Source organism: Lolium rigidum, chromosome 7 (genome assembly GCF_022539505.1).
Source record: "Lolium rigidum isolate FL_2022 chromosome 7, APGP_CSIRO_Lrig_0.1, whole genome shotgun sequence".
Taxonomy (NCBI): Eukaryota; Viridiplantae; Streptophyta; class Magnoliopsida; order Poales; family Poaceae; genus Lolium; species Lolium rigidum.
Genome location: NC_061514.1, coordinates 225,893,833 through 225,921,245, shown reverse-complemented (window position 1 = coordinate 225,921,245; position 27,413 = coordinate 225,893,833). Strand labels below are relative to the sequence as shown.

Genomic DNA, 27,413 nt, shown 5'->3' with positions numbered 1-27,413 from the left:
TGTGAAGTTCGAAGAAAATGATGGCTGCCAAGTGGGGCAAGTTGATGCTTGTGCAAGTGATGAAAATACCTCAAGATTCCATTGTAAGAATGGGTCTGGGATTTTTTCGCCCCATTGAGGGACACGGTGTGACGTCTCGGGAAGGACTATGATCTACTATTGTGGAGCCCTCACCCTCACAACACCAACAAGCTCCAACTCTGGAAGCTAATGATGCACCAACCCAAGAGCAAGAACAAGACCCTCACTCTAGTGTGCAAGATCAAGTACAAGATCAACCAAGGATTCATGATGGCTCCGATGAGTATCCATTTAATATTTGCTACTGACTGAATGATGTTCAAGATCAAGCACATGATAATGAGCATACTCAATAGATTTAGGAAGCTCAAGTTGATGGTCAAGACGGGAACCCAAACGATCAAGTTGATCAAGTGATCCCTCCAAGGACTAGAAGAACCAAAGAGGAGATCGAGGCACGCTGTCTTGCAAGAAGAGATAGGAATTTGGAAATTATTGAACACACTCACGAGAAGGTTCTAAGTGATGTAAGAGGAAGTGTTTCCACAAGAAGGAAATTGGCTAACTTTAGCAATCAACATGCTTATATCTCCTTAGTGGAACCAAATTAAAGAAAGTATTTGAAGCTCTCGAAGATCCGGATTGGTTGGATTCTATGCATGATGAACTCAACAACTTCGAGCGCAACAAAGTATGGACTTTAGTAGAGAAGCCAAAGGAGTGTCGCAATGTTATATGCACTAAATGGATATATTCAAGAACAAGCAAGATGAGCATGGAATTATTGTGAGGAACAAGGCAAGATTGGTAGCTCAAGGTTTCTCACAAATTGAAGGAATTGACTTTGGTGAAACTTATGCTCCCGTGGCTCGCCTTGAGTCCATCCGTATCCTTCTTGCATATGCATCACATCATACAAATGGATGTGAAAAGTGCATTTCTTAATGGTCCTCTGCATGAAGAGGTTTATGTTAAGCAACCCCCGGGGTTTGAGGATCCCGACTTTCCTAACCATGTCTATAAGCTTGATAAAGCACTTTATGGTCTCAAACAAGCTCCTAGAGCTTGGTACGAGCACCTTAAAGAATTTTTGTTAGACCGTGGGTTTGATGTTTGGCTAATCGACCCCACTCCTTTTACTAAGAGGGTCAATGGGGAGCTTTTCGTTTGCCAACTATACGTTGATGATATTATCTTTGGCTCTACTAACAAAGCTTTCAATGATGAATTTTCAAAGCTTATGACCGATAGTTTTGAGATGTCTATGATGGGAGAGATGAGGTTCTTTCTTGGTTTTGAGATCAAGAAATTGAGAGAAGGGACTTTCATCAATCAAGCAAAATATCTCCAAGACATGCTCAAAAGGTTCAAGATGAAGGAAATGAAGGGTGTGGCCACTCCAATGGTTACCAAATGTCATCTTGCACTAGATCCCAATGGTAAAGAGGTGGATAAAAAGGTATATCGCTCCATGATTGGATCATTGCTTTACTTTTGCGCATCTAGACCGTACATAGTGTTGATTGTTGGTGTGTGTGTAAGGTATCAAGCTTCTCCTAAAGAGAGCCACATGATTGCTTGTTGAGCGCGGAGTTGATGAAGGATAATTTATGCGCAACGTTGAGTGGAACCCCAAGAGGAAGGTATGATGAGCACAACAGGAAGTTTTCCCTCAGTAAGAAACCAAGGTTTATCGACCAGTAGGAGAAAAACGTTCTCTCCCGAGGTGTTGCGAACCAACTTGTGGCATGGTGCACTGCCGGCGTCAGCAGCAACGTGGAGACATGCACACAAACAACCAAGTACTTTGTCCCCAACTTTCGGCGAGGTTGTCAAGCTCGCTGGTTTTGCTGAAAACAAAGGATTAAACGAACCGTGTGGAAGAATTGTTTGCAGAGAACAGAACAGAAAAATGTTGTAGAAGATTGCAATTAAAAGAAGAAGGACCGGGGTCCACAGTTCACTAGAGGCGCCTCCCCAATAAATAAATATGCTGGGTAAACAAATTACAGATGGGCAATTGACAAACAGAGATTCTACGCTAATGGTTGGTGCAGAATACATGCTATGCAAGTATGTGGGCATTACAACAATATACATAGACCGTAATCTAACTGCATCTATGACTAATAATCCACCTTCAGGATTGCATCCGCGACACCCTTCAGTATTAAGTTGCAAGCAACGGACTATCGCTTTAAGCAATGTGTGTAAAGTAAATGATGAAACTACCCTTGAATAGAACACCGCTATTTTCTCCCTAGTAGCAACAACACATCTACAACCGTAGAGAACAAGGTCACTTCCCATGGTTAAATAGAGGCATGAACCCACTATCGAGCATAAATACTCCCTCTTGGAGTCGCTAGCATCTACTTGGCCAGAGCATCTACTAGAAACGGAGAGCATGCAAGATCATAATAACATAATACATAATTTCAACCAAAGCAATCTCTCTATAAATCGGATCCACATCAAACCAACATGTAGCAATTACAAATAGATGATCTTGATCATGTTAGGCAGCTCACAAGATCTATACATGAAGCACAACAAGGAGAGGACAGCCATCTAGCTACTGCTATGGACCCATGGTCCCGTGGAGAACTACTCACGCATCACCTCGGATGAAGACATGGCGATGTAGAGGCCTCCGGCGGTGATTTCCCTCTACGGCAGGGTGCTGGGATGGACTGCAGAACCCTCCCGAACTAGGGTTTCGGTTGACGGCGGCGTCAGAACTTTTTGTGGATGGAGGCTCTCGTCCCTGGGGTTTTCTCGATACGAGGAATAAATAGGCGGAAGGGCGGAGCAAACGAGGCGACGAGGCGCCAGTACATGGGCCAGGCGCGGCCAAGGGTGGGGTCACGCCTGCCCTATATACTGCCACATGGCAGCTCTCCTGCGCGTGTCCTTCTGGCTCTGTCTTCGTCCCGGAAAAATAAGACTCTGGGCTTTTGTTTCGTCCAATTCCGAGAAACTTTCATGTACAACTTTTCTGAAACACAAAAACAGCAGAAAACAGGAACTGGCACTGCGACACTGCGTTAATAGGTTAGTCCTAGAAAATGCTAAAAAGTGTGGAAAAATGCACATAAAACATATAAGAATTGTAACAAAACAAGCATGGAGCATCAAAAATTATAGATATGTTTGGGACGTATCATTGCTCTCAAAAGAATCTTTTGATATTTGGTTGATACCCCAAGGTCTTTGGTATCCTAAAGGCTCAAGTTTTTCTCTTAATGGATACAAGGATGTGGATTGGGCGGGGGATAAGGATGATAGGAAATCAACTGCCGAGGCATGCCAATTTCTTGATTGGTCCTTGGTATGTTGGTCTTCTAAGAAGCAAAATTATATATCTCTCTCTCCACCGCCGAAGCCGAATATGTTGGCGCCGCAAGTGGATGCACTCAATTGGTATGGATGAGGCAAACTTTAAGGGACTACGGTGTCACTTGTGACAAAGTGCCTCTTTTATGTGACAATGAAAGTGCCATCAAGATTGCTTATAATCCGGTGCAACATTCAAGAACGAAGCATATTGAGATCCGGAATCATTTTATTAGGGATCATGTTGCCCATGGTGATATTGAGCTATGCTATGTTTCAACCAAAGACCAACTCGCCGATATATTCACCAAGCCTCTTGATGAAGCAAGATTTTGCTATTTGAGGAATAAGCTAAATATCATTGATTCGAGGAGTATAGCTTGACCATCTTGGAAACACACCTTCGTCTCAAAACTTTATTTGGTTTATATGTGGGCATGGAGATAGGGGGAGTGCGGTTTAAAATATTGAGCTATCCCTCCCCCCATAATGCCAATAGTAAGAAATCATTCCCTTTAACATATGTTGATATGTGAGCTTCAATGACGATTATATGGTTTTGGACCCAAGATATATCTTCACGGTGCCTTACCATAACACTCTTACATGGTGGCCTAGGCCACCGACCTCTTCTTTGTGAAGACTTGGTGTTATTTGCATCTTTATGGTTTTTTTCTTGCCATCTAAATTTTCTTATGGGAAAATCACTCATTCTTCGACTTTATTTGTTAATATTGCAAAAATGAGTGATAATGTACCATTCGCAGTGTGAACATTCTATCCCAAACCTTGCCTTATACCAGAAAAGCACTCTGAAACTTCATTGCACATGTTTTTCTCTAAAAAAATTGTCTATAGAAGGGAATCTGGGTGCCCACCGGTACTACCGGCACTGTGGGCCGGCACTGCCGCCCACATGCCCAGGTGTGGCACTACCGCTGGCACCGGGCGGCACTGCCGGTCGCTATCCAGGATAAGGGTTAGGGACGGGGGTCGATCTGGTCACTCGACCAGTTTTTTCCCCCGCACCTCCTTCTCCTCACACGCGCCGTCGCCGCCCCCGGTGCCCAGCTATCGCGCCCGTCCTCTCCTCCAGCATCTCCTTGAGCTCCAGTCGGGTGAGGGTGCTCCCAGGACCTCCCTCCTCCATGGCTTCCTCCTCTGGTACCTCCCTCCCTCCTCTCTCCCTCTCTATGGGTTGGTTGACTTCCCTAGATGATAGTGTGATGCGGATCTGGGGTCCTGGTGGGGTTTTGATTGACTAGATGGCTAAATGCAAACATTAGTGAAGATTTTGGCTGCAAACTCTGGTTGATTCAACAGATCTATGATCCACACAGTCCGGCGGCACTGTCGCTGAAGTGTAGCAGCACTACCGTTGCTGGGGGTCTGGGCCGGCACTGCCGCCCAGCCCTGGCGGCACTGCCGCCGCCTGATGCTTATGCATCATCTTTCGCAACCAATGTATTAACCGTGTGTACACTTGCTCATCTAGTTGTTGATCTATGAAAACTTGTGCAATGTTGTTTATTCCCCCGCTGTTGCATTCCTTAACAGGTGCAGGTGAACAAGGTTCAAAGCGTGTGCGCCGCATGCCCCAAACTCAATGGGCACCATCAGTTGAAGATGAGGAAGAAGAGACCAGGCTAACTCGCTGCGATTGTGCAGCTCTTGCCAAGCAGGCTCAGAGGGACACAATTCAGAAGCTTTACTCTAAGAACATCAAGCAGTGGTCAGAAAAGGAGTATGCTAAGTTGAGGCAGTCCAATGCATATGCAAATCCCCGAAGTGACAGATGCTCCGCAGAATTCTGGAACCCCACTCATCACAAGATCTATGATGACTTATATGCGGAGAAGACTTACCGAGTTGCCCCCATGCACTCCATCAACTTTTCTCATACAGACAAACACGCAGCATATTTTGCAGAGGCCAGGGAGATTTGTGAGGAGTTTGGGCTCACCCTACTGATGAACTTCACTCATCATTATAATGAAGATATCATTGCTCAGTTCTTTGCCATGGTATATGTTGGAACCAACGATGCCAAGACCATGACTTGGATGACGAATGGGAAACAACTTTTTGGAACTTGGGCTTAGTTTACTCACTGTTTGGGCTATCCGGTGCACCCTCCCAACACTGCTAATGTCTTCCGTGCTCACTACACCAAGAAGCCCATTGAGAAGGCCCTTCTAGCTGACCTCTACCTACCTAGCAAGGTAGTTCTTGGCTCCTCCAAGTATCTCATTCCGGTCTATGACATTCTTATGCGCATATACCGTGAAGTGTTGAACCCAAAGGTTGGTTGCAAAGATCAGATTTTTGGCTTCCTGATGAACCTCCTCTACCTCACTTACCATAACCGTGGCACGGGACAACAACTTGACGTGATGGATTATATCTAGGAGGAGTTTTTGACTTGTATCATTTCCCGTAAGGCTCCGGTCTATTCCCCGTACATCATGACGTTCATTGCTTCTCGCTGGGAGGCTATGGAATTTGGAGATCTTATGGAGGTTTGTCATTGCACGATGCACAAGGCTAAGGATCTCAAGGTCAAGGTCCACCCCATGCTCCCTGGTGTTTCTACTGCTGCACATCAGGATGCTGAGGCTTCTTTCCCTCCTAGTGCTGACAATGGCTGGATGGCTCGCATGGAGGCAAAGATTTCCCGGATGTTTTGCCTCAAGGTTGACATAAGTCAGCGCCAATACCAAGCTCACAGGGCACGGAAGATGGACAAGAGGGACACTAAGCTGATTATGAGGAAGCTGAATATTCTAGTTGAGGATGGATCTGAGACGAGCATCACTCCTAAGGAGGAGTGGTTGTCCAAGCATGGGAATGTGACTGAGTTTGAACAGCATGGGATGCCTGGCCCCTCTCGCCAGCATGTTGATAGTGATGCGGAGATGTCCGACCCTGAGCCCGCCGAGTCTGAAGATGAGGATGAGGAGCAATCTTCTAATGATGATGAGGAGTCCGACGAGGATTGAGTCTCCATGGGACGTTGTAGCATCGCTTCTTGTCTCTTTTTGGCGTTTCGATGCCAAAAGGGGAGAAGAAGGTCTATTTAGGATTTTTCACGGGTTATGCAAGGGTGGGACACAAGCATTTGCCTTTTATCATTCCTTAAGAGCTCGTGTACTTTTTATTATCAGTTGTGTCGTTCTTGAACAATTTGTTGCTTATCAAGTTTAAAACTCTGGTCTAAGTGTGGAAGTGAGACATATTAGGTGGAAGACATATTATTATTATGGATTTCGGTATCTTAAATGGTTGAGATTACTATTATGGATGATTTGATCTATATATCTCGACTTATCTATGGCTTCATCTCACTTGAATGATTTATATGCCTATGGATTTTGGATATATACATGGTTGAGAGTATCTTTATAAAATGGTATAGTAATCATACCTCAACTTGTATCTTATTATGTCTCTTAGTCATGAAAATTGTTGAGATCACATTGTTTCATTTTTTGTTGAAAGTTCTCTATACCTAATGTGTGCTCTTGTATCAAATGCAAACATCTTACATGCACACATTTAGGGGGAGCCTTTTCATATCTTGAAAGAATGTGTTTTATATCCATTCTTGCAAAATCCCGATATTGTCATCAAACACCAAAAAGGGGGAGATTGAAAGAGCATTTCATGATCTCTAATATTTTGTGTGTTTGAAGACAACATCGGTGATCGTTTAATATGTTGCTAAGTGTTGCAGAGAAATTATCGATGGGTAGTCCCCGAGAAGCAAATATGAAAGTCACCAGTTTTCCATGCATGTGCCAAATCTCGGCGCCACTGTCGCTGTTCACGGCGGCACTGCCGCTGATAATGGCGGCACTGCCGCTGATTTGGGTGGTACTACCGCCAGGGCTGGCGGCAGTGCCTCTGCCCCTGACGGCACTTGAGCTCGGACTGTTCTGGTGGGTGGTACTACCACCTGTGCGGACGGCACTTCCACTGGAACTGGCGGCACTGCCCCTGGCTCTGGCGGCACTACCGTCCGTGATCATCTGCATCGAGCAGGCTCTAGACTTCCTGCCAGGAATGGTACTGCCGCCCGTCCTCGGCGGTAGTGCAGCTGAAGACGCTCCAACGGTTAGAATCTGCTGGGTGGTATAAATAGGACCTTTCCCTACCATAGAAAGTTTCTCAAACCCTCAAGTCTTTTTCCACCATTGATGAGCCACCAAGAACTTGAAAATCATCAGATCTCCTCCCTCAACCACCCAAATCTCTTGAGCTTTGGAGAATCGAAGGAGAAGACCCCGATCTACATCTTCACCGAAGCGATTTGCATTTCCCCCTAACTTGCTTGAGGGCCCCTTTGCTAGTGTTCCATTTGGAAACCCTAGTTGTTTGTGGTTGATTTGTACTTGTTGCAGATATTGGGAGCCTCCAATTCGGTTGTGGATGTGTGCCCCAAGAACCTTGTAAAGGTCCGATTTCCGCCTTGTGGAAATCCCTTAGTGGAAGTGGGCTAGGTCTTTGTGGGTTGCTCACAAGAGACCTGGGTGAGGCCTTCGGGGCGTTGGTTAGGCCTTTGTGGCGACAACACCCGTTCAAACGTAGACGTACTTCCCCTCAAAAGGAAGGAACTACGTGAATCATCTCTGTGTCTCTGCATGCTCCACTATCGGTTACCTCTATCCTTGATCGCACTATTATATCTTGTCTAGCTATATCTTTCTTAGTTGTATACCTTGTCATCTAGGTAAATTCACAGAGTTGCATATCTAGAGAATTTACCTTTGTGTCAAGCCTAAATTGAAAAAATAACTAAAAAATTGGGTAGCATCTAATCACCCCGCTCTAGGTGCGGCATACGGTCCTTTCATCATGCCACAAAGATATCGTAGAACACGGATGAGATGAATATAGTGAAGCGAGGTGCGAATATAGATGAACTAATTTATAATATGGAAATGATAGGAGATATCTAGACGAGTGACAACTAGATAGGCAAGGCTCCCAAGTAAGTGATGATAGCGCGCTGGATCAAATAATGGATCATCATCAGAGGCACAAAGGTGAACATTGAACTCCATAGGAGTTCGACGACGCGCTCATCACCAAGAGAAACACAAGCAAGAAGGTCCTGGATATACTTCTTCTGACAAAGATATAGAAGTTTATAACCCATCGGAGGTAGAGAAAAATTTAGTGCAAAGAAAGTAGCGTTAATTAATATACCTGAGATTGTTTTGTAGGGAAAAAATTAAGTTAAATTCGAACAAAAGTTGAATGACAAAAGTGATATTTCTTGATTTTTTCTGTAGGAAATGAACAACAAACATGTCACAATCATTTTTAAAGGAAAAGGAGTTAAAATTTATAGCCCATGAAAAGTTTATTGCGCGCCACATGAGAAATCTCAATAATATCAATGGATCTGTGTATCTAGAAAATCCGTCCCGTTGACATGGACATAAGGGTATTTATACCCATAAGTTGCACGGGGCGAATACCCGTGAACTGACGGTTTGGGCATGTGTGGATATTTTTCTCCATGGATATCTAGTGGATACCAATCTAACGGGTGGTAGCCACATGTCAATTACTCAAACTTTGTACATAGTCTTAATCCAACTTTCACATAACCAAAGCCCCCAAATTCACTTAATTTTGTTGTATGAGAACAAGACGATTAAATTCTACTATTTTATATTTTTCTATTGTTACTATTGTTTTTGTCTTGTGTTTTCAATGCTCCACGGATAACTGGATATCACATGGAGTTGTGCGTGGATGTGGGGGAGGTCTGCCCACCCAAACCCGTCCGATTGCCATCCCTACACCAAATATTGACTTCACAAACCCTCATCACATATAACTGGATATCCAAAGGGCACATGGAGTAGGTTGTGGCAATCCCACACACCACAACATTAATGTAGCATGGGTCACATGTATTTAGGGAGCAACTCACGCTGTTGTCATGTGGATGTGGTGTGTGAAATGATTAGCACAAAAATGAGTTGCGTATGACCTGAACAATTAGCAAAACAGTTTTACTCCTAGTGCAGCGGGAACACGGCCCTTCTTGTAAAAAATATATGATCGATATTACTTTTAGTTTTCTTCCTTATAATCAACCGAACTCGTTTTCCTCGCAAAATAAGCAAAATAACTGATTTTGGCAGAAAATCATCAATTGGCCAGGAACCGTGTATGTCTCAGGAATATAAAATTTCATCTGTGACCAATAAGTAGTAGAATTGAACCATAGTATTTTTGTTATTAAAGTTACATCATAAAGTCCTCAGACAAATCCATGCCCACTCACAGGGGCATGAACCTCGCCCAACTGTTGCCGGATACAAGTGAATGTTACACCAAAATTAAGTAAAACAACTTTTGAAAGGAACAATCAACTCATATGGAGCTGCAACTCATTATTAACGTCACAACACTTTTCATGGATCACTGTTGTCCGATGTATGGTGGGAGCACCCCTTGGAGGAAAAAGCTCAACATTATCAAGGCTCTCTCGGGCTGGAAGGATGGAACCATATGGCCAGCTCCTCTCACAGAGAGAAATGTAAATCCACCGGCGTACTGCTGAACATATCCTCCCACCTGCAAGTGCAACCAGTGAAGTCATTAGCTATTTTCGAGGTGATCTATCATATGTGTAGATGAATAGAATAGTTTGGAAAATAGGGGAATTACCTCCTCCTTTGCTGTCCATGGGCGCCATGAAGTGGTGATAGGGAGGGCAAGGTCTTGGATAGTATACCTCGTCCCCGGAAGCGGACAAACAGAGTCGAAATCACCACTGCAAAAATCATTTGCTACTTCAGCACCTGTCAAGTTTGTGATAATATGATACAGTCATGAAATGTTACCTGAATATCCAAACGGGAAGTTTGCTCTCAATTAGAAATTTGAGTGTTGCGAGCATGGACATTGGCGCATCTTTCCAGTGCAAGTTCCTGCAAACATAAGATGAGATTTGGACGTGTGGACGAAGAAACAAGACGAATTGGTAACCTATAAGTGCTGCAATGGCGTCCAAATCAATTCATGGATCTTACGTGCAGCTTTTCCACTTTGTCGCTCTAGCATGGAAAGCATTCTGCACCGCGGGATCATTGAGATAGGCGTTTGTAGGATAATCACTGCATGGATCGTATCCAGCTAACTGAAATTTGAAAAGATAAAAATATGACAATTAGCAATTCAGAGTGGCTACTTCTAATGGATATAAGTAATTTTTTTTTTACTTCTTCTATTCTCGAAAGAGTTGTTTGCTGTCTTACATAGCCACTGGAGTAATACGTTCCATTGGGCCCTTCAAGGCAAACTGGAGCGTAAATGTTGTAGCCATCAATGTCGCCCGGTTGGAAGCCATCCAAAGCACCACTGCATGCTGGCTCTGAGTACCATTCCCCATCCACGCTGTCGAAGTCGCAGTTCTTGGTCACATTGGTGTAGACCTCGTCGGACATCACCGCGTGAGTCCAGAAATAGTCGACTGCCCCCTTAATATTTCTGTTCATGTCAAGATATGGATTCCCAACCTGCAAGACAAAAGGAGACCCATTATTACTATCGCTGTTCTTAACAAGATTTCTTAGCCTGTAAATTTGACGTACGTACCAGGATTCCCTGCAGGTTTACGATGGTTCTGTTGTTGTAGGTGTTGTGGAGCAGGATGGTGGCGGCGAGCTCTGGCACGTAGTGGCCGGCGAAGCTCTCCCCGGAGATATAGAATGCACGGTCCTTGTACTCTGGGAACCTCTCCAGCCATTTCACCAGAAAAACATATGCATCATCAGCCGTTCTCTCGTCTCCGCTGAGATCATAGTCAGAAGACGTGTTCGAGTAGGAGAACCCAACACCAGCAGGCGACTCCAGGAAGATCACGTTAGCGACTGCCATTATTTATCCATAAGCAAAGCATTAGAGTTGTGTCCTGTAACTAGTGATCTATCCAACCTCCCATGGGAGGCACCTCCCCCAAATAAGGGGAAGAATTAACTGGTGCAAGCCAGAGGTTACCATTGTTCCAGGCGTTCACGTTTCTGGTGAGCGTTTTGTTGTCTTCGGACACACGGAACGGACCGAGTTCCTGCATTGCCCCGTAGCCGAGCGACGAGCATCCTGGCCCTGTGGATGGGAATATTTAGCTAATTAGCACCAGCATGATCAATTAAGAACTCGTAAAAAAATTACTTTCAACTATGCAAGTGCACTACAATCCTCTACAGAAAAGAGGCAGCAGTTTATAATTCTTACCTCCGTTGAGCCACAGAACGAGTGGTTTCTCTGCAGCACCGGAAGGTGCTTCGACGAGGTAGTAGAATAGTGCGCGGCCATTTTCCTCGTCGACGGTCACATACCCGCCGTACTGGTTGAAGTCGGCGCCCTCTGGCTGCCCAGGCAACCCTGTGATCTTGTCGGCTTCCTTGTCAGATACAGAGCTCACTGTACTCAGGCTGCTGGCAACCCTGTCAGCTATGTTACGCACTTTAAACATGTCGGTACTACTGTCGGTCTTTTTCCTGGACGAGATGAAGGCTCTCAGCTGAGCCTCCTGTGATGCATTGGCGTGCAGCTGCAGTGCAGCCAGGCAAGTGAGAAGCAGGAAGAAGAAAGAAATATTCTTCATCTTTGATGAGAGGGTTGTTGAACTCTGACTCTGAGATGAGAGCTATCATTGGCATGCAGGGTTTATATAGGAGCGGGGGTAGGGAAGAGAGCAGTTTGCAACAGGATTTCTCATTGTATCTTTGGGTACAAACAGCAGGACAAGTTTTGCCGGCCTGCAGCTGTGCACTTGTATGTTTACCTTCTTGTTTTCATTCATATCTTGCGAGGATAAATGTTTAGCCAGTGTTGTTCTTCATGAAGACAGCCATGATTCCTTGAATTGACAGCAACAGGGCATTGCAGTTTAGGTTTCAAAGCCTGTTTTTTATGCCTACTTTTCTTGTTTAAAACGATGATTTGGAAGGTCATTCATGGCAACTTGTGTATGTACTCTCTGCCAACGTCCACGAAATTTCCACTTACAATGTATATGCAAGTGCCAAATGGAAGTCTAGTCTGTATGCAGCACAACTTCTGAATTATCAACCAGCATACAACTACACATTTTGGGTGTGCTATAGCACCTTGAGGTGTACTAGTACACTAGGCCTTAAGTTAAAGGTTTAATTTTAAAATATCAAAACAGAATAGCAGCAATTACACAGAATGTATGTTCAATATCATAAGCTTTTAGATCCAAACTCAACACATAAACTCCGAGAGACAAAAAGAAGACACGTATATATTCATGTTTGCTGTAAATTAATTCCAGAATGTTGAACAAATTACAGACACTATTAACCTAGCACACTTGTAGACCTCATGGGTGTAGGTGGGTTTGATTAATATATTCAGCGAGATGGAATCAAGCCATCTTTGCCTGAGCCAACTGCACAAGCAAAGAACAAAGCCGAGAAAACAAATTTTCCATCCACGGATTTCTTACACGCAATCTCAATCCTCAAATGTTCCAAATCACAATACAGTTTGGAAAGTTGTATCATATCAAGTCTTCAAGCCAAAGACCAATAAACAGACACGCGACCTATACCTATATAAGTACTGTATAATATGCATATCTCCGATGTAGCTTTGGCTCGGGGCAGACCGTAAATCCCTAGATGAACGAACTAGCAGCAAAAGATGTCCGGAAGTTTGTCCTTAGCGTGCTTCGTATTGAACAACTGCCCAAGTGAGAAGACAGTTTAATCAGAAATCACATGACAGCACAGCATGAAAAGATAAAATGTTGCAAACAAATTCAGTTTGAAATAGACAGCTAAAGAATCAAATCTCGAGTGTCATCGTTGAGATAGCCATAAGAGCAAATTTTGAACTTCAATTTATAACTACAAATGTTGGTTCATGGAGAAACAGAAAAAATGACAATCAGAAGCCTGATTTAAACTCAAAAGCAACCAGTTTTCTACAGTCTGTTACTTCATCAACAAACATCACTAGGCCTGGATGTAAAATTAAGCGTTTGTAACATAGGTAGTTTGTTTAGTTGGAGAGGGTGGAGAATACGGAGCTGAATAATTTTCTTGATGGAAAATTTTAATGGTAAATAAGTTTTCATCAAGGTATCTGTCAAACAAAATATACTAATATGTCGACAGTTTGTTTTATCAGCAGCAGTATTCCCAATTAATGGTCTCTGAACATGCAAATGATGTTAGACAAGTATTGCACCAAACCAAAATTATAAGGCACTCCCTAGTTGTCTTGCTCAACTCTGAATGCGTGAAAGAAATCAGATACTAAATTTTGAAAATTATAGTATGATAGAACATTTGTTCAAAATATAAGACAGTGCTACTAATGATTTCTGACAACGTCATGTATGATTGAGATGGTTCCAGTGGATCCTCAACCACTAACTCCACAAAGTACAAAAAAAAATGCCAATGACCATCCTAAACTCTTTGGGATCCAATCGACCTAACCTTACAAATCTCAAACTGCACTTCCAACGCTCAAAGTGTCAGTACTTAACATTGCAAGACATTTGTTATATAATGATATTACACAGCTTTTCCACGAGTTTCAGGAGGTAATGTGGACTTCACATTTTGTTTCCCCATTTGTCTACAATTCTAATTCGAGTGAATAGCATATTACTGCACAAGTAAATGGCAGGATATGCTAGACATATGCACTTTTGAGTAACCATGCAGTATTAAATTAAGGAATTAAGAAAATGTGATCAATATAACAGTATACAATGATGTAGGATATTCAGTTATTTTGAACATGTCTAGATCATGTTTCAAAGTATACATTGTACCCCTTATGTTGCCGTACAATCGTACATGATATAAGTTTCAAAGTTCTTATGAAATGTCTAGATAACCATGTGAACCTTCATGAAAAATCTGCCTAACTTCATAAACTCCAAAATGTGTATTCTACCCTTATGTTAGCATGCACGTTTGGGGACAAAGTCCAGGTTAAAACTAAAAATGATGTTACACGGTTTTTCCCCAACGTTTAAGAGGCTGTGTGTACATTTCAAATTTCCTATTTCCCATATGGATCTAACTTCTAACTTGAATGAGTGACAAACTAATGCACAAATAAAACATTAGCATTCTCAAGGTTCATAAGCACTTCGGTGAGCACATATATACCTTAAATTGTAATTTTTAAAGTCCATACAGAATATCTAGATAACCACTTGAATCTTGATGAAGTGTCCACCTAACCTCATAAACTTCAAACCATATATTTTACCGTTAAATTGTGTTAAGGAGCAATTTGGGGATTAAAAAATAGTTCTCAATTTAAGAAATTTAAGTGGCACTTGATCAAGATGCACGAGGCTCTATAGATATTTCAAAAACGGTTGAGCAAATGGGAGCATGTACGCAGTTTGTTTGCAATACTGTGAGCACATACAACTTGCACATGGTTACATCCCTTGGGCATCAGTAACGTGAAGGACTACAGAGTACTCTGCTAGCACAAATGATGGTGAACACTATTATACGATACAGTAGGATGTAGGTTACTACATGGTAGTGTTTTTTTTTATACGAGGTGGTTGTTAGGGAATTCAGTTTACTGGCTCAACAAGATCCAAAACAAACTAATAACACAAACAATTTCGGTCCTGCCAAGATATCATGCCTCAACCATATTGGAATCTATCCCATGTAAACACAAACAATCACCAAATTAGTAAAAAAGGGAAGAGAATAAATTGAACTGGCCATACTCCGTTGGGTGCGTTTCTTGTACAAGATGCGGTAGCCACATTCACGGCACTGGATGACATCTCCAGCCTTGAGCGTGTTCTCAGCTCCGCAATCTGAAGGAACACATGTACTCATTAAAATACTCCATGAAGAAGAAATCCAATTATTTACAATTGCACGAACAACAAGAAATCCAGCGGACAGCGAATTCAACATTTCGCCTTCCCCTCATTGCCAGAGGCAGGACCAAGTCGCACGCGTGCGCATACGGGTGCTTCTCTCCGTGCTGGACAAATCGAATCAAATTAAAAAGAGATGTAGGAAAAAATAGACAACCTCCGCACAGATAGCTGACGGGCTCCGGCTGCTGCGGATCCATCGAAGCGGGAGCTAGAGCGGGGCCGGAGTAGGGTTTTACTTTTTAGGGTTGGTGAGCGGCTGGAAGGGAACAGGGGAACAAACAGGTAAAGAGAGCTGCCGCCGTCTTAGTCCTAACCGACTCTGCTAATGGGCTTGCGGTGCCTCAATCTCAGTGGGCTATAGCAGCAGCTCGCTAGGTCTGGCCCGGCCCAACTCGTAGGAGCGCCAGTTACTCCCCTAGTCCCTCTCCGTGTCTCACTCCGTCTCGAACAAAACCACACACGACACGCTCGCAACAATTTTCCTCCAGAAAAGAAGTTTTGATTTCTGCGAGGTAAGGTACTTGTTCTGATATCGATTGATCAATCCGAGTTCTCGGCAATGCCAAACGATATTTAGCAATCCACGCGAGGTATGCTGCGCATTGCGTCCACGACTGATCAACGCTTTCTCCATCGGTTAACTGCCACAGCCCACAGATGACGAGTTTGGCGGATTCTCATCTTCTTGGTTCATAGGAGAGTTAGTTACAAGAAGATGGGTTCCGTCGTGGGCACAGCGGCGAACGGCCTCGGCACGCTCATCGGCAATGCCTTCACCGCGCCCTTGAGGGTTGTCTTCAGCGCGTCCTGCGAGTAAGCAAGCCCTGGAACCAAGATCGAAATTGTTTCTTCTTGAATTACGAGCGTGGATTTTAGAGAAATTGATGATTCTCTCGGATTAATTAAGGGGCGTTTGTTCGGGGACGTGGGATGTGGCCTGCTTCCTGGAGCACTTGTGCGTCGCCAGTTTAGGCAGGCTGTTCATGGTTCTGGTCCTCGTCTACATCAGTAAAGCCTCGATTCCATTAATTGCCATGGATTCTTCATAGCAATGTCGCGGTCCTTGCGTACTGATTTGCCTTGTTTTTTGTTGTTGTTGGCAGTGCTCTTCTTCGTGTACCTCATGTGCAAAGTAGGCATCATCCAGTGCGTGGCGAAGAACAGCTGCAAGATGGCCGCGGCGGCATGCTCGTCCTGCTGCCACGCGCTGACGGGCACGTCCTGCTTCCTCTGGCGCAAGCTGCGTGACACGAAGCGCGTGTACCGCGGTCGTCGCCGCCGTCGGCCTCCGGACATTGAACGGGGTTCCGCCGGCTCAAGCACGGACGAGGAGGAGGAGGAAGACTCGTACGATAGTGATCACGACCGTACTGGGAGGGGTGCGAGCAGATGGAGAGGGGGGTCGTTGTCGGTGAGGGAGAGGAGGAAGGACAGGCTGCGGCAGTCGCTGCGCCTGAGGAGGCTGACCTCGAAGAAAGAGCAGTATGCCAAGGTGAGAAGCCATGGGAGCGGAAGGCACCATCAGCACGGCCGTGTAGGCTTGGATCGAACAGAGGTGCCGTCCACGTCGCTGCGTATCCATGGCTCGCCGAAGCGCAGAGCGCGGGCATAGATGAAATACATCCTTAATACATTAATCAGTGGAATTGCACTGACGCCATATAGCCCCTATAGCTCAGTGGTAGAGCGTCAGTCTTGTAAACTGAAGGTCTGTAGTTCGATCCTGCATGGGGGCAGTTTTTGTCTTCTTCACGCAAGCGACAGGCAATGCACTCTCGATCTCTTTTTTTTTTATCCATTACTCAGGGTCTTCTACCCCAACTTCTAGGTCCTAAACCGCTGAAACCCAAAATATCTGCACAGCTTCCTCCCACGCCTAATTTCTTCACGTAGCGAGAAACTGGCCCTCGGCTGTTTCCCGAGCTTCTCCCGTGAATCGGTACACCCGGACGCATCCCTCCTCTCCCGCAGTCGCCTTGCTCTCGCACCCCAAAGCCGCCGCCGCTCTAGGGCCGCTGACCCGCCGCCGTCAGCTCCGGAAGGGAAGGAGCGCGGTCGCCCCTCCTGTGCTCGCCTTGCGTCGCCGCCTGTGCTTCCGCATCAAGGACGACGCCCGCCCCTGCATCCACCGCCGACGAGCTCTCCGCTCCGGCCCGAGAGGGCAGCAGCGTCGCCACCCCACTCCCCGCCCGCGCATCCCTCCTAGTCTCGCCCTGCATCCGCAGTAAGGACGCCACCCGCATCTGCATCCGTCGCCGATGAGCTCGAACTCCACCCCCACCGGCCGAAATTCGACCTCGTCCTCTACAGCTGACCTCTCCGTCTTCACCGCCGCTGCCCCCGCATCCCAGAGTTCTCGCCCCGCATCTCCACCTGCAGCAAGGACGGAGCCCACCTCTCTACTCGCAGACCGGTGCCACCGACGAGCTCTCTGCTCCGCCCCCGCCAGCTAACCGTCGACGTTTTCCTCCGCGATCTGCCTCATCCTCCACTGGCAACTAGCTCATTCCAATGTTTACTTGTTTTTTCATTGATACTCTGTTAGTATATTTATTCCAAATGTTCTCTGATTGTGAATTGATGCTCTTCTAGTGATTTGACATTTGTGATATACATATTGTTCTCTGAAGATATCTTTTATTTCTAACTTTATCTGTATCACAAGATAACAATTAATGTTCTACTAGGATTTGTTAGATGAACCAATTTGTTGATCGGTATTGACATGAACCAATTTGCTGATTTTATTTGGTCTACATTGTCATGAAGGTATGTTGCTGATTTGGATTTGTGTTGTCATAAACCAATGTTGCTGATTTGTATGACCTTATAAACCAATCACCATGATTTGGATTTGTGTTGTCAATTTTTTGGGGCTTTATAGACACTAGATGACCGGTTGCGCTATCGCGCAAATGGCGGAGGCTAACCATAAGGTTTGGCTTATTTTAGTACCGGAGGTTGTAGCGGAGCTCTTCCGCCGAGTAAATGGGGTATTAGGGTTAAATGGGCATCCAGTTTGAGCTATAGTAGTATCCGACGGGGTGTGTTGGAGCTCTTCTCTGGTTACTGCGTTTACTCACCATAAGTCTTGGTTTATTTCAATACCGGAGGCTCGGGAGCGCGAAGTGTAGCTCTTTCGACCGCCATCATCATCGCAGTAGCAAAGGGGGAGTATTAGGTGAAATGGCCATCCATGGTGAGCTATAGTAATATTCGGCGTGTTTCGTTGGAGGAAATGCCCTCAACGGCCCTTTTACTCTTGTTTGGCTACTCCGTTTGCTTCGGTTGAGTTATAATCGATGGGGTAGGCTGGAGAAAATGCCCTCGATCTCCCTTCCACTCTCCTTTGGATACTCCACTTGCTACCACTCGAGCGGTAACTGGGGAATATTATGGTTAATTGGCTGCGATTTCTTCTTCGGTCACTTGTACATTTGCCTCTTCCTCTTTCAACATGTTAGACACACTCGGGAAGCAGGGCATTGGAGCTACTCTTAGTTGAATTTGGTGTATTCCATAACAACTTCATTTTTTGGTCAATTGATTGCATAACAACTGAAGACTTTTATCAACTGATGGCAATGGAATATTAGAATCTCGTAGCTCTGTCTAAGTTTACCTATGCAGGGCGTTTTAATAACTTTCAAATAAATTTTTGTTGGGAGTGGGCTTACCAGGACTAATACCTGAAGGGTCGGTGATGTGTACAGCTATGTGGCGAGGGAGCGGAGGGGTCGGCGCATATAAAACCTTTGTCTCCAACGGCCGCATCTATTCCCCCCTTCCCCGGCCACCACTCCCAAAATCGCAAAAAAAATCTCTCCCTCTCGCTCACTCCGCCGCTAGTGTAGGTTTCTTCTCGCGCGGTTCCAGTAGAATAGGCGGCGATGGAAGCTAGGGGAAGAGTAAGCGGCGTGGAAGATGAGAGGAACCGCGATGTCACTGATGTTGCTGGAGTGGAGGAGGTCGTTGGAGGCGAAGGTGTTGTTGGAGAGTCCACCATGAGCACAGGCGCTTTGAGGTCCATCGGCGTGGATGCCTCCGTCGTCGGCCCCGCAGTCATCGGGTCAACCGGCATCGGCTCGGTCGTCGAGGAACCAGCGGATCTAGCAGCGATTGACTCGGCTATAGTAGGAGGCGAAGGCGATGTGGGAGCATCCACCATCGCCTGGCGCAGCCGTCATCAGGACAGCGGGCCAAGCGTCCGACGAGGTCTCACTGGTGAAGCCGGACATGCAAAAGGAGTTATCTATTACGTGCGCATTTATTTGTTTTGGATTAGTCCGGCTTATTTTCTTCCCCTCCCCCACGATCTCTACTCAAACGAAAACAAAAATGTTCCCGAAGTTGTTCTCAAAACAGAAACAAAAATATGTTACTGAAGCCGTGCACATATTGTTGACAGTGGTGCATTCACTATATGATGCATACTTGTGCATTATTCTTCACACTCGACTCCAACTTTCCATCTCGATGTCCACTGCCTTCAAAGCATCACTCAAAGCTGCCATCTTCGCCTTATCGGCTTTCATCTCCTCCGTAACATGGTCCTTCACGGGCAAAAGCAAGATCGCACATAACCATAAGTTTTAATCGGCTAATGTTAGGTCTTTGAAACCCTTCGACCTGTTGCTCAGCGGCACAAATGGCAAAAGGCAATATTCAAGCCATGTGTAATAGTGTAATATATCCGATGCACGGGGAGGCTTCTTTTATGGTGTCGGTCACAGAACCTAATTAGAGGCAGGTTTAACCGAACAAAATCCATAACCAGGTTACAAAATCATAAACCAAACACCTTGTTAGCATCCAGATGTGTGGTGACCATCTGCACTAACACATTACCACAAGTTGGATATAAAACCATTGAAAACTAAATGATACATAGCCCAAATACAACTTCAAGAATGAAACAAATTACATATTGATTATAATCAATTTCCCGCCTTTTTACAGAATTTTTGTACAGAACAACTATAATTCCATTAACCACAGGCCAGTAGCTGAGTCAGCAACGCTCTCAAGCTGCTGGCTCCCATAGGTATTTGCATATAAACTGCACAGCCAGCTGTGAGGCAAAATGAACACCTTGAAAATAATCAACATCAGAAAGACTTCGCATCACTCCAAGCTCAGCTCCTAAGTGGGAATCAGGAACCGGGAATCAAAAGTTTCAATTTCAACATGGAGCATTTCCCAGCTCACCAGTCTTTATGCCGTGGAGATGGGTTTCTATTCTCTTTGCAGTGCCCTGCTTGATATTTGATGAGAAAAACCATACATGAATCTGAAAAATGTTTTGAAACTGGAATTAAGAAAGATGCACGGGACTGCATGATAATTCATTGCCTATATTCTCGAAAAGATAATTCATTTGCCCGAGCTGATGCATGTTTCATAGGGTAGTGGCTATTAATTATTATGAGAGTAATTGTAGAGGGGTATTTCCTATTTTCTTCTTAAATGCATTACCGAGCAAGAGATTTTACTGAAAAAGAAAAGCAGAGACTTGACAGTACTCCCTCCGATTCATATTAATTGTGGCCAATATGGATGTATCTAGACACATTTAGTTCTAGATACTTCCATATTAGGGACAAATATTATGAATCGGAGGGAGCAGTTTTTTATCAGTATTGTAAAGTCAAAGAAGCTGCAATATATGTAACCTTCTTCTGTACCTCTCCTCAAACTTAAAACTAAAGCATGAAACATACAATATATACTCTCCTAGAACTTATAGTTACTGGAATCATCATGCGAGATAGAATATAGATACAAATAAACATAAGAATGCACAGAAAGACGTACTTTTTTTGTATGGGTCGCTTTCTCTGTAGGTACAAAGTGATCACACAATTCTGTAATGAGAAGCATGCTTCCTGTCATCTCAATTTCACCCTCGCCATCAACTGAACAGAAACAAACCAGAACCTTTTCACCTGACAAACAACATCTATGTGGAACCTGGTACGGATGGTAGTCCCGTCTGTAGGAAACTTTAGTTCATGTCATATATTGCATAGAAACATAAAAGGAAGAACATTAAATGCAACTAAATAATAAGATTAATGCTCAAGTCAGTTACCAATAGCTGTTTTCCATCCTTAAAAGCTGATCAGGGTGTCATCTTGTAGCAGAGTGGATCAGATAATATACAGTAAGGGTGACAAACAAACATACTACTGACCCATTATAGCCATTTCAATGTGTGTAATTAAACTTGCCAAGCTTAAACTTCAGCTGCTGATATACATAAATGAGGGCACACATTTATTTTATATATGTGGCTACAAGAGCATTCAATGAAAAAAGTAAAGCTCTTAAGATTTATCTTATAGAAAATTGATTGGAGAATCAATCCTAAAATTTAAACCCGGTCATGCAAAAGGTTTATCAACGAACATTATATGAAAGAGAAGACAGTCATATTAATATTATAGAGGTTTTCTCTAAGATCTTATATTATCAGAGGGAGCTTGTGCAAATGCATCTACATAATGCAACCAAATAAAATTGTATCTGCATGGATAAAATGCAGAGAGATAGCTGACAAATAGTTTTATTTTTATAACAAATAAACATTGTAGAAACTCAATCAGCCTAATTCCATTGTGTACAAGAAACATGAGATCTCTCTAGGGAACCAGAACACGTACTACCCCTTCTCTGTCAAGGGTGCCACAGCAGAAAAACATAGGGCCGGGCAAAATTATGTTATATAATAACATCTCTTCTCCATTTCCGTTTTAAATCACAATGATCACACATATCTAATCCCACGATATTTTTTACTTTGGTAGAGCCAAACCACACTACTACTATTTCCCTGAAGAAAGAAACTACTCGTAAATTGACATTCCCTGGATGTCTGGTGATTGGTTGTGATATGGGGAAGCCATGGATGCATCGGATGAAAACACAATAAAAAACCACAAAATTAACATGATAGATCTAACAACCTAGAAATAGAGAAGAGAAGACAGTTGTGAGGCCACCTCACAGTCACCATCGGGAGGATGGAGGCGGTGCGGAGGTGTCCAAGCGACAGAGACGTTGGGGCGGAGGCGGACGTGCGTGTTGTCACCTCTCGTTTCTCGCTGCCGCTACCATCCATCTCAAGAAATGTGTGACAGCTGCAACGGACACTCTCCTTGATGCACGCCCACTTCTCTACCGTTCCTTCTTGAATGTTTTACAAATTGTACTTCCACCCAGACAAGAGGTGTCACCTGCATGGAAAAGATGAGACAAAACAGTAAATACCAAGTACATAGAAGTCTCTCACATTTGTAAAGAACAATCATGAATAAAACAAGAGTGTTGATCATGTATGCCATTAGATCAAAAGCTCCATAAAGGTATTAATGATATATTCCTATATTCTCAAATCTGGCCAAGCGGGCACAACATATGCCTCCTAAAGAAGCTAGTCATTCAACGCAAAAAATTTAAGGCATCCCACCATTGCAAAATATTTCAGCATTACTGGAGGCTCTAAAGGGAAGACAATAGACCTTCCCTTTGCAAAAGAAAAAAATTACAATTGAGAGAATACCAGACTAACCTGCACCATTATGAGTTAGACCGTCAAACGAAGAATATCCTCAGTTCCAAGCCTCGGCGATGGAAATTAAGAATAGTCACAAAAATGTGTATCTCCATTACCTGATTCCTTGTTTCCCATGATAGCAGTATAGGGAGCAGCTGGAAAGGAAGAACTAAAGTAAGACGCCAAGACAAATAACTCTCAGCTTATTCTTACAGTGGCCATACACAAAATGTACGCTGCTAGGATAGCCGACCGCCAGAGGCATGGGCCAAAGAGCCCAGAAGTATCACAAGAACGAGATATTCAGAGGTCAATTGGTGTGTGCATGTTCCAAAGGAAAAATCCATGTCATTCGCCCACTGGATCAAGCAGTCTCGGCCTCTCAGGGACCTAGATCTTCCATGCAGCCCGGGACATGGGGTTAATCCACCAAAGACGGTTGCCTTGCCACTATCAATAGGAGGGAATATTTTCCAACTCTATCAACCTGCAAGCACATATAACCATTGAATGGATCAACATTGGATGCTTTTCTACATCACAAAACATTTTTACATCGAATACCAAAAAATATATAGAGGACATGTAAATATTCAGAACTGTGAGATTCAGAACCCTTGAAGCCTAAAATGCAACAAAACATGTTTTCAGATTAGAAGAAACCCTAGTCAAATAAATATCAATAAGAAAGAAGCACTTTTGGAATAGTAATCATAAACGTGATATCCACAATACACTCTAGTGACCTATGGTCACCTGATATCTTCCCCAGCCCAATAAAACTCTTCCAGAATGTTCACATAAGCATATGAACTAATGGATATCATCTCACATTCTATGTCTATGGAATGCACAACTTCATCTTTCTATACTGTGAGAATATATATCCAACTAAAGGTTGTCAACAATTCCCACTCAATATTGACAACCAACCAAGTACAACCAAATCCATGGTTGCACGCAAAATTAAAGAGGATGTAGGAAGGATTCGGTATACCTGCAGATATAGTTCGAGACAGCAAAGTCGTCGGCACGGACACCTTAATTAGCCCAGCTGGAGGTAGGATGATCACTCTTCTGTAAACGAAGTAATGTCAAACTTTCAAGAAGGCAACATAATTACTCAATCTGCACAGAAACCCAATATAAAATGGGTTCCCAGCAGCATACACAACTGAATAGTAAATCAGCCATACTCTACAAACTCATACAGCTTCAAAGAATATAGATGTTCTCGCATCAATCGCATAGTCAATGGCAGATGCAATCACATCATGCCTGAGCCGATGAACCAGACCGGGCTAACAAGGCTTCTCCTGCTCCACTCGCACCCCCTCCTCCTCCGTTTCCTACTGCCACAAGAAACGAGAGTGAGAGAAGAGATAGAGAGGAAGAGACAGAGAGAGGAGGGAGAAGCAAACCTGACCAAATCTCAGCCCATTGATGTCGTTGCTGCTTCACATCGAGAACAGTTTGCCTTGATACTGATTTGGAGATAATGGTACCGTTTCAGGAAACCACAACAGAAGCATTTGACCTCCTCTGTCCAGTCTATTAAATTGAAACCGGGAACATGGTCCCTGTTGAACTAAGAAATTACAACAACTCTATTAAAAAAATGAAACTCAGCACACATGGCATGTATATGCATGAATAGGGATGTAACAGGTCTCACACCCAAATCCTTCCGAATTATATATTTAATTCTGAAATGAACATAGCAATCTTAGAATTTGGTTAGTGATTTGATCGTTCCCACACTTATTAGAAATGAAACTATCCTTTTTCCGTTGATATGGGTGCATAGAAACATATAGAGCACTAAATGTTTGAGATGAATTGCAAGAAAAAATATAGTAGACTGGAAAACACAAAATTTAACATCATGGAATAAACTCTTAGGAAGAAAAAGAAAGACATATGCTGAAACTGTAACAGTAAAACTTAGCTCTGATATTTTTTAGATGTACGTACCACAATGTACCATTAAGAGAGCTCCTACTTCCTGACACATTAGATTAGATGAGCAAGAAATCACATATCCGATGCTCCATCTGCAGGTACATGCCGATGCAGGATTAGAATCCACTTTTGTCCATGTTGTAAATTGACTTTCCAAATGATGTTGGATGGCTTGGAATTGATCGGTGACTGGCTTAAGCTGGACGCATTTTAGGCAATAAGAACCGGGGAGTAAGCAAGGCGCAGGGAACCTACAAGCACTGAAATTTGATCAGTCCCATCATGGAGGCTCTCAACGGGAAAACAATATTGCTTTCATAAAAAGGAAGTATCCAATCCATTTCTCAGTAGGATAAAAGGGAAGGCACATGTGCAATATATTCTTCGCAGTGAAACAAAGTAAATAAGCATCACATAAAAATAGTATTTTGCACATGCTCAAACCTCCATCTCCATGCTTTCTTAACGAAATTAGTAATGATGATGGGAAACATAATAAGGTAGAGCTGTGCAGGCCTTCATGGGAGAAGAAAAATCAAGCAGATGAGTTCATGAAGAGTTTAGGAATATATTCAATAACAGAATTTTGCTACCCTTTTCTCTGCACCTGAAGTAAATTTACCAATGCAAGAATAAAATGTATCCAGCTATCTTAAAGCATACAGCTGTGAAAAAGGCCAAACAGAATTCAAGTTCAAAGATCTCCATTATTATATTCAAGACTAATTTCAGTAATCCTGAGAAATTAATAAAGGAATATATATATTTTATCAGATTTCAGTAGTCCTTTGAGAAAAGAATACACGCAAAAATGATCAAGCAAAAAACTATAATGTTCATACAAGAAACAAAATGGTACCACAGGCTGAATTTCAGGAACATTGCATCAAACGATAGCTTTGTAGTTCGGCAAAATGACATCACAGAGATATTCGTCTCTCATAACCAACATGTAGACATCATTTTGTTCGTCTATTATTATCTGTTCTCGACAGTAAGAAGGAACATGAGAATGAGAACACTTTGCATCTGTTCTTATCAGCAATGAAACGGAACCAAATAATAATAAAACTAAGCATGTATTCTTAGCAGTAAAATAAACACATCTCGCATACTATACTTCCAACTGAAAAATATGTGCCGACCTGAGAAGACTGCAAAGCTGATCAGAAGTGCTTGATCTTGCATACTCAAATGTATGGACTTCTCCAGATTGTAGAAATCCCTATCAAGATCATAGATATTCAGAATTATTTATCCGATGATGAGTGCCAGAAGACTCAAAGCAACACACAAACATTAAACCGACAACCTTGTTTACAAAATTTAGAGCATAACATGTCCACGTCTAAAACAAAAATTGCATTTATCTAGCAAGCATATGCTAGTGTAGTTGGACTATAAAAAGGAAGCCAGGTGTAGGCATGCAAATCGATATTATTATGGTCTGATGTACCCACCAAGCCAGATAGTGACAAAAAATAGTATGGTGAAAAATTGCAGTTATGAAAATGGGGGGTTTATGGTCTTAAAGGAATTCCGTTAAAATGATTTTCTTTCATATATAATTCTCCATAACTTAGACACAATAGCTGCAATGTGTTGTTAGTCTATATTAGGCTATATTTTTTTAAGTAACATGTCACAGATATAAAAAATACAATGGCATGAATGATACAGGAACTAACATACATAGTCTACACAATCAATCAGTCTAAACACACCAAAGTTAAAGCAGGAAGGGATGGGAAATGGCACAACCCATGTGAGCTAATTACCTGGCTGGAAGCAATTGCAGAATGCCAGGTGAAGAATTCTCAGGACCAATATATGAATCAAACTTCAAGAGTTTCCCAAATCAAATCACCAGAACTAGGATGGACAGTATACCTGTACAAAATCCAGACTCCAGGCTAGACTGATAGTGAGACAAATAAGAGAGACAATGGCATATATAGGCTCAAACCTGCAATGATCAAATCCCCAACCTGTTTGCCAATGCAACATGGTGACCTCTGTACCAAAAAAAAACAATCTTGGTTCAAACCAGGGTACACCACAAATCTGTAAATAGGTGTACAGGGACAACTCAAAAGGGGAGAAAATAATCCTAGATGATGATGCACAACACAAGAAGAGCTCTCCAGAAATTTTGGACATCGATCTAATACAAAGTGGAGCAGAGAGAAAAGCAGCTTCCCTCGGCCATGGGAGAGGCAGCAGGTCGGCTACCCTGGCCGTGTGATCCTCCTGCCGCATGCGCACCACGTCCATGGTCAACACTGCATTGATGCCATGGCCCCGTCCAAGATCTAGGCTTAAATCCATGTCAAATCTGCAAAAGGAGCAGCCAGTCATCATCAACAACAGCACAACCAGAGAGAGATCGAGAGGAGAACGGAGGGGATCGACTTGCCTGAATCGGTCGACGGGGACGACCGGCGCTCCATCCAACTCCACGCCTCCTTCATCTCTTCCATGGCCGAGGCCGCGCGCCGCCACCACTCTCCGCGCCGCCGCCCGCCTTCGTGCGCTCTTCTGCTTTTGGCACGATGACGTCCACGACCGGCGGCAACTGTGGCCTCCTAGCGCTCTACCAGTGGCGGCGCC

General features: G+C 43.6%; 2 protein-coding genes, 1 long non-coding RNA gene and 1 other non-coding gene across 4 annotated transcripts; 1 reads left to right on the top strand and 3 right to left on the bottom strand.

Moving 5' to 3' along the window:
• Nucleotides 1–9,795: 9,795 nt before the first annotated feature.
• Nucleotides 9,796–11,986, bottom strand: LOC124670022 (serine carboxypeptidase 1-like). The gene is made up of 8 exons (XM_047206538.1): nucleotides 11,614–11,986; nucleotides 11,377–11,484; nucleotides 10,975–11,249; nucleotides 10,635–10,895; nucleotides 10,410–10,516; nucleotides 10,221–10,307; nucleotides 10,045–10,150; nucleotides 9,796–9,951 (listed from the first exon to the last, which is right to left on the bottom strand). The coding sequence occupies exons 1-8, from the start codon at nucleotides 11,984–11,986 to the stop codon at nucleotides 9,796–9,798; spliced, it is 1,473 nt and encodes a 490-aa protein (XP_047062494.1).
• An 887-nt stretch (nucleotides 11,987–12,873) lies between these two features.
• LOC124669997 (DNA-directed RNA polymerases II, IV and V subunit 12) lies at nucleotides 12,874–15,532 on the bottom strand. The gene is made up of 3 exons (XM_047206519.1): nucleotides 15,441–15,532; nucleotides 15,125–15,217; nucleotides 12,874–13,091 (listed from the first exon to the last, which is right to left on the bottom strand). Exons 1-3 carry the CDS (start codon nucleotides 15,481–15,483, stop codon nucleotides 13,069–13,071), a joined length of 159 nt encoding a protein of 52 aa, XP_047062475.1. The 5' UTR covers nucleotides 15,484–15,532; the 3' UTR covers nucleotides 12,874–13,068.
• Nucleotides 15,533–16,950: 1,418 nt separating this feature from the next.
• TRNAT-UGU lies at nucleotides 16,951–17,022 on the top strand. The gene has a single exon. It is a non-coding gene; the product is annotated as a tRNA-Thr (tRNA).
• Nucleotides 17,023–23,276: 6,254 nt separating this feature from the next.
• Nucleotides 23,277–24,288, bottom strand: LOC124675400. Its single transcript, XR_006993260.1, has 4 exons — nucleotides 24,268–24,288; nucleotides 24,053–24,190; nucleotides 23,839–23,918; nucleotides 23,277–23,328 (listed from the first exon to the last, which is right to left on the bottom strand). It is a non-coding gene; the product is annotated as an uncharacterized LOC124675400 (long non-coding RNA).
• Between the last annotated feature and the right edge of the window lie 3,125 nt (nucleotides 24,289–27,413).

Coding starts and splice junctions, on each gene's coding strand:
- LOC124669997 (XM_047206519.1), bottom strand. CDS start 15,483: ATGGATCCGCAGCAGCCGGAGCCCGTCAGCTATCTGTGCGGAG. Junction 15,218..15,440: donor CGTCAGCTATCTGTGCGGAG/GTTGTCTATTTT, acceptor GTGTTCCTTCAG/ATTGCGGAGCTGAGAACACG. Junction 13,092..15,124: donor CAAGAAACGCACCCAACGGA/GTATGGCCAGTT, acceptor TCACTTGGGCAG/TTGTTCAATACGAAGCACGC.
- LOC124670022 (XM_047206538.1), bottom strand. CDS start 11,986: ATGAAGAATATTTCTTTCTTCTTCCTGCTTCTCACTTGCCTGGCTGCA. Junction 10,896..10,974: donor TAAACCTGCAGGGAATCCTG/GTACGTACGTCA, acceptor TTTGTCTTGCAG/GTTGGGAATCCATATCTTGA. Junction 10,517..10,634: donor CGTATTACTCCAGTGGCTAT/GTAAGACAGCAA, acceptor TTCAAATTTCAG/TTAGCTGGATACGATCCATG.